At 39.2% G+C, this 14,073-nt stretch overlaps 1 protein-coding gene across 2 annotated transcripts in view; it reads right to left on the bottom strand.

Annotated features, from left to right (window-relative positions):
• LANCL1 (LanC like glutathione S-transferase 1) overlaps positions 1-14,073 on the bottom strand; it is a 44,049-nt gene that overhangs the window by 15,259 nt on the left and 14,717 nt on the right. For both annotated transcript variants that reach the window (XM_019938988.3, XM_019938987.3), the window contains exon 4: positions 3,713-3,920. In XM_019938988.3, coding sequence (XP_019794547.1) covers positions 3,713-3,920 — 208 coding nt within the window. The remainder of the gene's footprint in view (positions 1-3,712; positions 3,921-14,073) is intronic.

Here is a 14,073-nt window from a genome sequence, read left to right as displayed (position 1 = left end):
AGACATATAAAAACAGGATAATTCTGTTCTACTCCTAGCAATATTTCCCCAGGGTGTTACTGGGAGAGTTTTTGCCTTTTGTCATCAAAAGTTTGTAACTTTTTAAAAAGAAGTCCTTTTCTTACTCATCACACTACAAAAGAAACAGGGTATAACATTTTCTGACCAGAAAGCCAAAGTGTTCATCACTCTAAGTGCTGGCCCCAAAGCACGCTATATGCTATAGTCACTTAACTGGGCACAAAACAGGCAATGCTCTTTATTTGTGTAGTGACACCAGCTATCTCTATATAGAAGGAAGGGAGAAAACAGACAGTATAAATCAAGCAGTAGGAAGAACTAGTGCTATTTATTATCTTCCCCAACACTTGCTTCAGACAACTGCAGGACAATTTGAACATGATCGCACACACATGCACACACACTCCTTTTGGGGAGTCACAGACGCCTCCAAGAAAAGTGTAATAAATGTTCTCTCCATGTTGAATGCAGTTTGGGGGTTTTCTATATACCTCTGGAAGCCCTAAGATTCTCAAAATTCCAAAGCGAAGAACCCCTACCTTAGGGAAACTGATTTCTTTGGATTTCAGTTTGTCTAAGGAGTAGACTTTCATTAATCCCAAAGGTCCTTTTGGTTTCTAAAACTCAAGATTATGATTCTGAAAGACCACTATATTACGCAAATACAGGAATGGTAAGATGAAATACTATGCTGGCAGTAGAGCACAACACAGACACCACACGGAGAATATGAGTGTCTGTGATATAAAAGGGCTGTGTGATGTGAGGAAAAAGGTGAGGTGGAAAGTAAAACAAGTAAGTAGGTTTATTAAATAATGGATGACATCAAGTAATGTTGGATTTCCTGAAGTTGAACTGAAAAGACTTAGAAATTTTTCCCTTAAAAGGGAGGAGATGTGAAAGTAATTTACAAATAATTCTTTTTTTCTTTCTGGTCTGCCATGAACTCTAGAAATCTAAAAAATTAAATCTGCATCCACAAACAGGCTATTTCCTATCATATATCCACATTTTATATTTTTAACCTTAGCAAGTCTATAAATAAAATACTGTTGAAATGTAATAAAAAAGATATAAATAAGAAAAACACCTTCAATACCAAGGTATCAAAAAAAAAAGAAATTTTAGTTTACTCTCTTAAGAGTGTTTTATAATAAACCAGTATTAATATATGGTATTATTCCCCAAAGAGTGTTAGAACCACAGGCCTGAAGATGTCCTGAGGAAAAAGGGCTGCCTACATGACAAGCGTGGCAAATTCTGTTCCCTAGAGTCCACTGGGTTTCCCCCAAGTATAAAAGCTACTGAACACTCTGAGCAGTCAGTAAAGGCACATATGTAACTTTGTTTAATTAGCGTTTCCCCACTGTGTCTGAATACACAACTCTTGTTTTCATTTAATGCCTATTAACATTCTTCACATACCAAACTATTACTATTTGGCTGTACATATTTTGAGAGAGGCTGGCATTATAATAATAGACTATAAAGGCCACTACAATTTATTTTTATGAAAGTTAAGAGTGATTCATTGAATGAGACTAGCTTGTGAACCTCTAAAGCAGAGGGATCCTCAACAAATAAAATCAGAAATGATAATGCTATTCTAACAGTAATTTATAAGAATGAATAGTGGGAATCAAAAACCATGGTCAACTCAGAGATGATCACTAATTAAAATGTTGCCAGACCCACTTAAAAAATGGGCTGAACTTTAACAGACACTTCACCAAAGAAGATATACAAATGGCAAAAAAGTATATGAAAAGATGCCCCGAGACGTATGTCATCAGAGAAATGCAAATTAAGCTAACAATGAGATACGAGTACACATCTATTAAAATGGCCAAAATCTGGAACACTGACAACACCAAATGCTGCCAAAGATGTGGAGCAACAGGAACTCTCATTCACTGCTGCTGGGAATGCAAAATAGCACAGCCACTTTTGAAGACAGTTTGTAAGTTTCTCCTAAAACTAAACATAGTCTTACCATACAATCCAGCAATCATGCTCCTTGGTATTTACCAGAAACAGCTGGATTATGTCCACACAAAAACCTGCAAATGGATGTTTTTAACAGCTTTGTTTATAATTGCCGAAACTTGGAAGAAACTAAGGTGTCCTTCAGTAGGTGAATGAATACATAAACTGTGGTACATCCAGACAATGGAATATTGTTCAGCTCTAAAAAAAAAAATGAGCTATCAAGCCATGAAAAGACATGGAGAAATCTAAATGCATATTACTAAGTGAAAGAAGCCAATCTGAAAAGGCTACATACTATACGATTCCAACACTGTGACATTCTGCAAAAGGCAAAACTGTGGAGACAGTAAAAAGACCAATAGTTGCTAGGGGTTAGGAAGAAGAGAGAAGGGATTAATAGGCAGAGCGCAGAAGATTTTTAGGGCAGTGAAACTACTCTGTATGATACTATAATGTTGGATACATGTCATTACACATTTATCCAAACCCATGAAATGTACAATGCCAAGACTGAACTACAGACTTTGGGTGATTATGATGTGTCAATGCAGGTTTATCGATTGCAGCAAGTGTACTCTGGTGGAGGATGTTGATAACAGGGGAGGCTATGCACGTGTGGGTCAGGGGGTGTATGGGAAATCTCTGTACCTTCCTCTCAATTTTGCTGTGAATTGAAAACTGCTCTAAAAAGTCAAGTCTATTAAACAACAAAACAAAGAAATCTCTGCTGTAATTGCAACTATCTGCATGTTAGCATACTTATGGGGAGCCTAACAGCACGGCATGAAGAGTTGCATGGCAGCCAGATTTCTTAGTAGAATTCTGAAAGCGTGTTCAATAAACTCTACTAAAGCAAAAACTGTAGTTTATTTGTACAAAAGTTTCATAATTCTTCATGATTCACAGAATTCTAGTGGGCTGCCCTGATTTACATTAAAAATGAAAATCTGGATTTGCATGTCATTTGCCTGTAAGCAAAGCAGTTTTGACTCTGTTCCCTTCGGAGGCCTCTCTCAGCCCACTGCAGCACGTGCACCATGTTTCTTCAAATTATTGATCCTGGATAGCACCTTGGATTAGTAATCACATGATTAGGCTTTTGATCTCATTTATGCTAAGGAACTGATGTTTGATCTGGAACATTTCAGTGTCATTATATCTTCTTTTTTTTAATTTTTTTAATTAATTAATTAATTTTTTGGCTGTGTTGGGTATTCCTTGCTGCACGTGGGTTTTCTCTAGTTGTGGCGAGTGGGGACTACTCTTGGTTGCAGTGTGCGGGCTTCTCATTGCGGTGGCTTCTTCTGTTGCGGAGCACGGGCTCTAGGGCGTGCGGGCTTCAGTAGTTGTGGCTTGTGGGCTCTAGAGCGCAGGCTCGGTAGTTGTGGCACATGGGCTTAGTTACTCCTCAGCACGTGGGATCTTCCCGGACCAGGACTCAAACCCGTGTCCCCGGCCTTGGCAGGCGAATTCTTAACCACTGCGCCACCAGGGAAGCCCAGTGTCATTATACTTTGCAATAAAACAAGGATTATAATGGTTGTTCCTTAACTACAACTCAGGAATAATGTGATTGATCAAATGACAGCAGTAAGATTTACTGCTCAGAGAAAATTAAATTCAATAAAGTGTTCTTTTGCTAACACACACAGAATTAAGGCATAATGTTTAGATAACAATTCTCAGAAAGAAACATGATTACCGGGTGATGCAGTCTTCTGCCCGCTTCTCATTGTTCATCTTGTGATGCACCACAGCAGCCACTGCCAGGGGACCCCCATCCCCACAAAGGAAGGTGATGGAATGCTTGGTCAAACAGTTCAGACTTTGCTTTACATAGTCATGTGCCTTCTGTAGGTAGGTAGGGTCCCCAAACACATCATAGAGGTGTAAGTAGAGCACAGCAATACCTGAAAAGCAAAAAGAAAATCATGTACAGATGAGGAAAGAGCAGTTGACTGTATTATTTTGGTGTACTGTCTACTCAGCAGTGTTGATTTTTGATAAGCTATAACAAATACGTAAATTATCTGGAAGTTCAGATGACCTTAGTCTAGACTCACCTTTATTACTAAGCAGCTCTAAGAACAGTAGGCAGACACTTCCTTGTTCTCAGTTTCCTCATCATTACAACTCTAAATTAAAATAGGAACTCTGAGAACTCTAAACCCAAGTTTAATATTAATCCTTGTTGCACTCTTGGCTATTGTGCTGATGTATTCTTTTTGATGGTTAAAATGATAGGTAATCAACCTTTGGTAAATAATCACCTATTTATTTTACAAATAATAATTTATGTAATTAATAATAAACAAGAAATGTTTGTTCTTATGAGCTAAAGAAATCCAAAGACTAGGGAATGAAAAACTAGATTTTTCTTTATACAGAAGATCATTTTTTGCATGAGAAGACAGGTAGAGTAACCAAATCCTCTATCCCAGTATTGTTCCAGGCAGGGGATTATAAGAAAACTATTAAGTTATTTGACATCTAAGAAAATATATTCAGTTTCCCAGTTTTTTTTTTTCACTGTCAAGGACCCAGCCACTTGAGGAATTATGCTAACTAGAAAAGCTGCCAATGCCTTTTGCTTTGGGCTTTACTTGATTTGCTTATCCTACTCTTGAAGCCTGCTATATGTAACTGAGGCCTTGTCTGCATGTCCTCATTCCAAATGCCTGCCACAGTAGATTGAGCCTTTCCTCTGAAGCTGACTAGTCTCAGGGCAGACTCAAGGATGTGGGGTAGGGAGCCTGCCTTCCGGCAGCATTTCCAGAAACTCATTTCTCCCCTTAAAGTACATTTTCCATCTCATTTACCAGTTTTAGAAGACACTGAACCTCTGTCTAAATCTAAATTCACAGAGCCAATCTCTTTACGGATTTCAATGCAGTAAAAATGCAGTTTGCAAAATTACTTTTCACTGTACTGAGGACAATTTTAAATTTAGATAGTTTTCTTATCTTGCATGGGTAATTTCCAAAGCTTTGTGCTATAGACAATTCAATTTCACATGTATATTAAGGCCAAATTTTCATTTTCTGCCAAAGTTAATAACCTTGTCTATTCTTTCAGAGTGACTTGGTGTTAGTAATTCTACAAGCTGCTGATCAGATGTACCAATACTTAAGCTTTGTAGACATAAGTGTACAAAACCTGTACGTGGGTAAGAAAACAATTCTGCTTTTCACAAATGATCAATGTCAAGAGCTTCTTCTAGAATTAGGTCCTTAATAGGCTTCATCTCCATCCATACCAGGCATCTGCAGGCAGTCCGTTTAAATTGTTACCCTTTCATTTTGCCCTCCTGTTCCCATCACTGCCTGTACTCCCCTAATTAAGTTATGTAGGCACCGAGGCCAGATAATGACATGACTGAGATCTGAGAAAATAAAAAGTGATTAAATACAAGCCCAATGAAGGTTTTCCTTTTCAGACCTTTGTCTCTTATTATCAGCAATTCCTCTTGGCCTAAACACTTAACAAACAAAACCCATTAAGGTGTGCAATTTTAAGGTTTGATGCATTTCTCATGAAAAGCAGGTAATCATTTCTCAAGTCTCACAATATTTCATTTAGATGAAAATTTTTTTTTTCTTTTTGATCAGCAGAGAATTAGCTTTCCATCACCTCAGGTTCTATTTCTCTCTGTCTTTTCATTCTGGGCCTCTGTGTCTGCATATTTTGATGAAGCAATCTTCTGCAGGTTGTAGTTTACAGTGCCTACCTTCTTCCCTGCTACAAGACACTAAAGGATGAAAAGGGTTTCAAGTGAGGAGTGCTGCTGCCAATCAGAAAAATCCTCCTGGACAACCTATTACAAATCAGCCTAGGTCAGGAAAATAAGACAAAATGCCTAAGTCAAAGACATTTAATGCCTCATCAATATTTTATACCCCAGGTGGCCTAATTTAGTAATAGAAAAAATGGGGGAATTGCCTGTGACCAAATATCTTGAACTTGATTCTTATGATCTTCTAACCTTTGACAATATTCACGCATATAACAACACGTTTGCATAAATACTGAAGGCTGAGCGATAATTGGCAAGGTGGGAAATAAAAACACAACTTCAAGGGCTCTGCAGGGTAAACTCATCCAGTCCTTATGTGTACTCACAACCGTGGCCTCAGTCCATGCTTTTAAAAACTCTTTTCAAAATGTAATTTTTCTCAAAATAAATTTGTTCTTCATGGAAGAAGTCAAACAGTACTATAAGGCTTAATATGCATTTGCAGTCTCCTGCCCCAGTCTATTCCTGTCTCCCAGAAGCAACCGCTTTCAATCATTTTATCTATTTGCTCTAATATCTGCCTCCATATTTCTAATAATATGCTATGTACTTTCTCTTGATTTTTCTTTATCAGTTATTTTTGATTCACATCCCACTCTGGAAGATAAGGATTTAGCTCTTATAATAGACACTGCTAAGTGGTCCCCCCAAATCTATCTCCCTCTTCTCTAAACAATACTGCCCTGGCTTTTAGCTAGGCACATGGCGGCCGAGAACAGTCTCCTTTGCAGATGGGTATGGCCATGTGCATGGGTAAGTTCTGACCAATAAGACACAGTGGGAATAATGGGGGTAAATTCAGAAAATATTCTTGAAGGGAGGGGACCTGCCATTTCTTCCTTCCTGGCTGGAATGCAGATGTGATGGTGTAGCTGGGGCAGCCATTTTAGACCATGACGTGGCAGCTCTGTGATGAGGATGGTAAAGCATCATGATCAAAGAAGCTTAGAACCCGAAGGACTGTGAAGCTGCCACACACCGATTGCCTTACGCAAGACAGAAATTCTGTTGTGTTAAAGCCACTGTTATTTTAGGTGCATTCCCCTTATGCTAGTAAGCCTACTCCTAAAGAATACAGCTCTCTTCAAAGCTGGGGAGGTAGGCTGAAGGTAGACCACACAGGGTCTTGCAAACCAGCTCAGGATTATGGGTTTTATTTGAAAAGCACCATTCAAGAGCATAATTAAATTTGTGTTTTTAAAAGTTCACCGTAATTGAACTGTAGGGTTTGGAAAAGAGTATATGGCACAGTGGATGCAGGAGGAGCAATTTCAGGAGGATAGTTCAGGAGCACAAGCGAGAGACAAGAGTAGCTGCAGCAGAGATGATGTGAGACTGAACTGGAAAGATACTTGTCTTGGAAGGTAAAAGTCAACAGAACCTGGTGGGGAACGACTGAGAGGGAAATATCAAGATGACTCCCAGATGCCTAACTTCAAGAGCTAGATGGGCAATGGTGCCGTCCTCTGAGATGGCAAACACCTCTAGGGGAGGGCCAGGTTTGGGAGGGAAGATTACAGTTGTACCCATTCATAAACTCATCTCCAAATACGATTCCAGTCCCTAAAGGACATTTAATATAATGAGAAGGAATGTTTCTTACTGGCTTCTAGGATAACAACCATCAAAACTGGTCACGAGCCTCAATACAGGATGATGAACGGAGTTTAAACTTTTTAATGTTTTTTTCTTTAATCACAGAATATGTTACTTAATCAAGAATATTCTTGGGCTTAAATCTGAGCAGCAGATAAAATGTCCTTCTGTACTGTTTGCTAAGCAAAAGGTAGACTAATCAAGATTTGCTTCCTTCTTCTACCCCTTTCACCTCTTCTTCTAGACCAGAAAAGATTGAAATGAGATTTAAAATTGATTGAATTTAATTGTAAAAATATGCTCCAAATTGTTTTAGACTTCAGAATTATTTTGTTAAAAAATGGAAGACCACCCTACCTTTTATGAATCTGGATGAAGTTTGACATTTTCATTGATATAAAATTTAAGTTAAATATTCTTCTATTTTTCAGCTGGTCCACTCCATGATAATGACTGTCACAAAGCCATGAAAACTCATGCTTTTGGTCTTAATTTTACTATCTTGTTAGATTTGCTCATATAAATGACTTAAACATTCTGATATATTTAAAAAATAATCCACCTGAAGAGATATGCTGAGAAATCAATAAAGCAAAATCGAATCCATTATTTTCCCATTAATTCTCAAGTCATTAAAGGTGACTTTACAATAAATATTTGGATAATATCCTAATTCTGTTAAGTAATGAGTACCTTCCTTCAGGAACAAGAGATTATTCCTACTCTGGATGATGTCTTACTTTATTTCCCAGAGGGTATAGGAAAGTTGTTAGAGGGATATCATCTCTATTTTACATGCAAAACCAGACAAATTTAAGTAATATCAGTAAAGTACCATTTAGAATTAAGCATGTGAAGTCAGTAATTGTTTTAGAAATGGTATGTTAATTCCGTAGTTATTCACAGCCTTGGAAGCTGACTTGGTGGAGAAGGGACAGACAGGTGGGCAGAGTATCCGCTCTATCCCAGGGGAAAAAAAACACCATCAGGAAGTAGTTACGGGTGGGGTGTGGACTGAAAGCGGAGCTTCATTTGTGGGAAGCCCGAAATGGAGCAAATGCAGAGAGTACTCCCAGCACGTGGAATTATCTGAGCAAATCCTCGTGGACAAGAAGACTAGAGGATGACCTGGTTAGGCTGGACTCCTTGGGGGTTCAAATTATTAAAAACTAGACATAGAAATTTAGATCTGATATTAATTGACTGTCAGTTTATGTAGAGGAGGAGTATTCAAAAACAGCAACTTTCAAAGATAAATTTGGCTACATGTGTTAGTCCAGGTCCTCTAGGATGGGACTGAATATATAGGACTTTATTAGGGACATATATAACATGAAGAGTACTGCAGGGCACCATACCAGCAATTGCATGCTTTGGCTTGGAAGTGACCTCTTCTGGTCCAGGGGTTCCACCCGGAGCCCCTGGACCAGAAGAGGTGGCCTCATCTAACTACAATGAAGTTGAGAGGTCTTGTCCTCCCGGGACCCCAGAAGGAGAGGGACAACCCGATATGGACGAGCACTAGAAGTGTCTAACACGGGGCCTGGCAGGGAGGTGGCAGAAAGAGGGAGCCAGACCTTGGACAGGTCAGGTTTGAGATGTTCATTAGACATCCAAGTGAAGATGTCAAGTAGGCAGCTGGATATATGAGTCTGAGTTCGGGGAAGAGAGGCTGGACAAATGTCCTCCAAAAAATGAGAAAAGAACCTACTAATCTCGTGTGATCTCAGAGGCTGGTAGAAACCCAGATATCTGTTACTTTGACCTTATAACTCCCGGAGCCTGTTTGGTTGCTCAGAACTGCAGTGTCCAATGTGACAGATTCTAACCATAAGTATCTATAGAAACTTAAGTTAGTTAAAGGTAAACAGATTTAAAATTCAGTTTCTCAGTCATACTAGCCACATTTCAAATGCTTGATAGCCACATGTGGCTAGTGGCTGTGTATGGACAGCAAAGAAACTATCCATCACAGCAGAATGGTCTAAGGACAGCACTGTTTTGAACACCAGGGACAGATGTCATTCTTTATAAGAAGTTCAGGATGTCTGGCACTGCCTCACAGCTCATCCCACGAATCTCTTGGTTTTGAAATGTTGAAAACTAATTTACTTGAAAGACAAAAACAAATAAAACTTTGCTGTAACAGGAATATGTCCTGGCTTTCAGTATGGAAGCTCTGAACCACATTTTTTCTATTCTGTTTCCTTCTGTAGCTACAACTCTGGGAAGGGAGGGTAAATTGTTTAGGGACACTTCTAAATCTGCAGTTTCCTTACTCAGCTGCTTATCCCCAGTAGTACTATAAATATAGCCAGCTGTTGAGAAGTAATTAATACGAAGCCTTTGGATTTCTGAGGGATCATTAGTCCTATTCATCTTGACCAATCAAGACCTCGATGCATCTCAAACGTCTATGGAGATGATACAAATCTCCACAGATGTAAGAAGCTCTCAAAGCACTTCTCTGTAATTCTGCATTTTAGAGATGATTCCTTAACATTATTCACTTATTTTACCACCAGCCTACACCGATGTAAAAACCTTTGGTACTTCAGATCTGCAAGTTATTTCCTTGTAGGTTAGGTGCTTTTGAAGACTCTCTTCATGTACTCTGGTGGGAAAAATCATGTTCAGATTACGGGTACTGCTGGAGCCACTAGAGATGTTCAGCTAATGCCCAAGAATGGGTCTTAATAGTTTTGAGTGATACGGAGACAAGAACTTCCTAAAGGCGGGGGCATGGGTTGTTCCAACCTAAGTTTCAAATAAACTGTTCCCTAGTTGAAACTTTAAAGGCTCATTAATTAATTTTTTTTCCTTTCAGATGAATGGAAATATAAAAAATGAAAGTTTTCTCTGATTAACCCCATACAGCATGATCACCTGCTTTTTAAGCAGGTTGGTACTTTCTAGTGTGCTGTTCTGTAACTGTCTAAATTTTGTTTGTGTTTTGAGTGTGTGTGTTGAGTGTGTGTTTCCATTTCTTTAACTAAATGACAGGGTCTTCAGGGCAGGATTCCCATTCCTAGTCACTGTAGTTACTCTCCACAAAGCCTGGATGTAAACACTACACCGACTAGTGCATCCAGTCAGTCTTCAGATTAAAGCCAGGCACAGTGCTGGCTTTCCAAATACTCCAGTACTTTTAATACAGGTAACGTGGGGAGGAAACTAGTTGTGACTCCACACCCTTAATTTAATAATATTGGCCCAAAGAAGCGGAAATGTAAATTAAGAAAGGCAATGAGCACTCTGAAGATGTGTCTTCTTTTCTCTGTTATCTATTTCCAGAGCTAAATAGGAAAAGAGATGAAAATTAAAAAAAAGGAGATATATACTTTCCTCCTTTCTTCCCTCAGTGCCCTACAGTGTACTGCTTTGTAACTGTCAAATTAGGAAGAGCTCCTAGTCTTTTATTCAGACTACCATAATAGGTGATAACTCCTTCGGCATAGTAGTCATTAAGAAGCACGGGTTCACGAATCACTGCCTGGGATTGAAGCCTAGCTCTGCCACTTCCCAGCTGTGAGATCTTACCCCACTTACTAAACCTTTCTGTGCCTGAGCATCTTTATCTATAAAATGAAAATAGCAGTAGCTACTCCACAGTTACTGTAAATCATTCTGATCAGTACAATAGTCCCTAGCACATAGTAACTACTCAATAAATGTCCAAACCCCATTAGACTGTGAATCTCCATGAGTGTTGAATGAGTCACTTTGTCTCATCACTGATGCCTGATCTAAAGGGACAGAAAGTACAGAGGGAACCATATTCTTCCTCTTCCCATTTCCTGCCTCTCTCCTCCCTCACTGGCTCCTCAGACTGGGGAGAATTAGCAAAGTGTTCCCTATATATGTACCATGTTGAGCTTTCTGGGAGTCTTCCCACATCACGCGCTCTCTCTTCTCAATCATGTTTCTCATGTCATAATCCATTCTTTGGCTGTCCAGATGTTCTTTGAGTCTAGGGAGGTAAATTCAAATCGGGTGCAAGAAGAAGGAAGCCCACTTTATGTCCAGGTCTAAACAGTATGCTCTTTACTCAGCTTTACCAGGTGTAAAGTGAATATTACGAGCCCTGTCTCATTTCTGAGTTCATGCTCGATTGCATCAGAGGTTGAAGGGAAAGAGATGTGACTGACTCTTTTACATCCTAAAAGACATGAAATGAGTTGGATTCCCACCCTTTCCCCATTCCACCTAGTTATGTTTGTTATTGTTTTTAGTTTGCTTAGATGGTAGCTAGAGTAGTAACAGGAGGCTACTCTCCATTCATTCATTCATTTGTTCATTCAACAAATATTTATTAAGCACCAACTATGGACCTGGCATTGTATTAACTGCTGAAGTTAATGGAATGAAAATGACAAGACAGGCCTCAGCCTCCTGGTGCTGTCCATAAAAATCAAATGCTTAGATGTCTTCTTTCTGTACCTCTTCCTACTTCTTCTGATCTGTCTACAAACATTCTCATCCTGCTCTGTGCTTCACCCAAGCACACTGGTGATATCGAAACCCTCCAGCTGTTTCAAGCTTGTGTCTCAGCCATTTAAGATTACTGACAGCACAGTGATATCAGCACCATATAAAGTGCAGGCACAAAGAAAGCAGGTGACATTCTTGGTGCACTCATCTGTCTAGCAGTCACTGTGAAGAGCTCTAATAGACCCGGTGTAGGTCCACGCCACTGATGCCTTCTGTTGGTCCTAACAGTTTAGTGCTTCTCATAAAGGTGAAGGACACTTGGTCAGGGCTCAGATTAGACAATGAAATGCTGGCTCTGATGAAGAGCTACTGATAAGAATATCAAATTGCAAAGAAAAGACACCTGGCCAGTGCAATTCCTTTCAAACAAGTCTGGTATCTGCAGAAACTAAGACCCACATGCTAAAGCTGTAGCTCAGAGGCTATACCTTTGGTAGATCAGAGGAACAGCGTCTTGAAACACTTTAATAACTTGCATTTAGAGCGTGAGTTAATATTACTCTAGGGATTATGCTGCATATCCTCTTATTTCAAATGTTATCTAATACTTGAAAAGAGGAAATGTATGCCAATCTTAGCCTCATTAACTTTGTGAGTTGGTTATAGAAGACTGGGTCATGTCTTCTAGAACTAAAGCCCCTAGAGTCCTGTGTATATTTTTTAAGTGTGAGCTGATCATCATTTCTCTTGGGAATTATCACAGTTAAGAGTAGGAAAAAGTGCAGTTAAATGAGGGCTAGCACTTTCCCTCATTCTCTCTTAAAGATACTAGTGAGATCAGCCATCCCTTGGGTTTACTTAACTTTCCTACTTTGTTATCTGTGAGGGAAGCGATCTTTCCTACTAAATGCTTACTTCAAACACGAGAATACTTCATCTGCTCGTTTAATCCTTTATAACAGCAATTCCTCAACAGTGTTTCATGTTTTCCATTTTATAAAGCACTTTAAAATCTTCTCCACCCTAGAACAGATATACTTCAAACAAAACCCAGGTGGCAGGGGGCGTCATGCTCTCTGGTGAGTCCCCAGAGATCCCTGGACACCACCTACCATCACTTAATAGCTGGCCTTTAGATTTGATCTTAAGGGGCTTCCATGCCTGCTATTTTTCTACACTGTCTGCTATATGCACAGGCATAAAGAACCAAATGGCTTCCCTTAGCCCCCAGACTGGGATCACGCAGCAAAGAATTCTTGAAAATCTACCAGGATAGGATTAAGGCTAAAAAAGAACAACTCCATGCTTACTGCTGGTGTATGTCATACATCAATATCATGATGCGCTGCACTTCAGTGTATTAAATTTTATAAAGGAGGACTTCGGTGAAAAGAACTGAGGCTGTTTATTTCAAATATCGCTTATAAACAGTTGCAAGAGCTACTGATTGCTTTCAGACTAGGGGTAATATTTTACTCAAGAGGATCCTCAACATGCCTTTTCAAATACAAGCAATTATGAGGAAAAGCTTCTGTTTTGGCCGAGTTAATTTTCTATCCTGAAACCACATTGAATATATTAAATCAGGATTAGGAAGGGGAAAAACACATTCTATGGAACAATGCTGGAGATTACACTTTTCTAGCTGCCAATGCCCATAAATCTTTCTAGGGTTTCCTCTATGTCCAGTTCCAAACAACTTTTTCCTGTAGACATTTTAATAGTAATTACTGTTGCCTGTCTAACAAGCTATGTTTCCCTCTAGCTTTCCAAATCCCTGTCATGTTTGAGCAGGGCTTATTCTAATTTTTTTTCCTAAAACAGTTAAAATTGACTAGTCATTAGCCATTTCTAAAAAGTTTGCATATCATGAGCATCATCATGTAGGTATCACTCCAATTATTCCATCTTACAGCTTATGTGTAGATCTTCTTCACTTACAAAATGCATGGAGTAAACCAGAATGTAGGAGTGGAAAGTAACACACATACACACACACACTCACACTCTCATGGGGTAAAGAGCAGGGTTCTAAAGCCAGGCTTGCTGCCTTGAATCTTATCTTTGGCACTTACTAGCTGTGTAACCTTGAGCAAGGTACTCAGCTTCGCTTTGCTTCAGACATCTCATCTGTGAAATCAGGATGTGAACAGTATCCACACCACAGAGTTGTTTTGAGATTTAGATGTGTTACTTAATGCAAAGTACTTACATCAGTGCCTGGCATTAACATTAATTACTGG

This window comes from Tursiops truncatus, chromosome 7, assembly GCF_011762595.2.
Source record: "Tursiops truncatus isolate mTurTru1 chromosome 7, mTurTru1.mat.Y, whole genome shotgun sequence".
In the NCBI taxonomy this organism is placed as follows: Eukaryota; Metazoa; Chordata; class Mammalia; order Artiodactyla; family Delphinidae; genus Tursiops; species Tursiops truncatus.
Note: the sequence above shows the minus strand (reverse complement) of the source record. Positions and strands in the feature narration are given on the sequence as shown.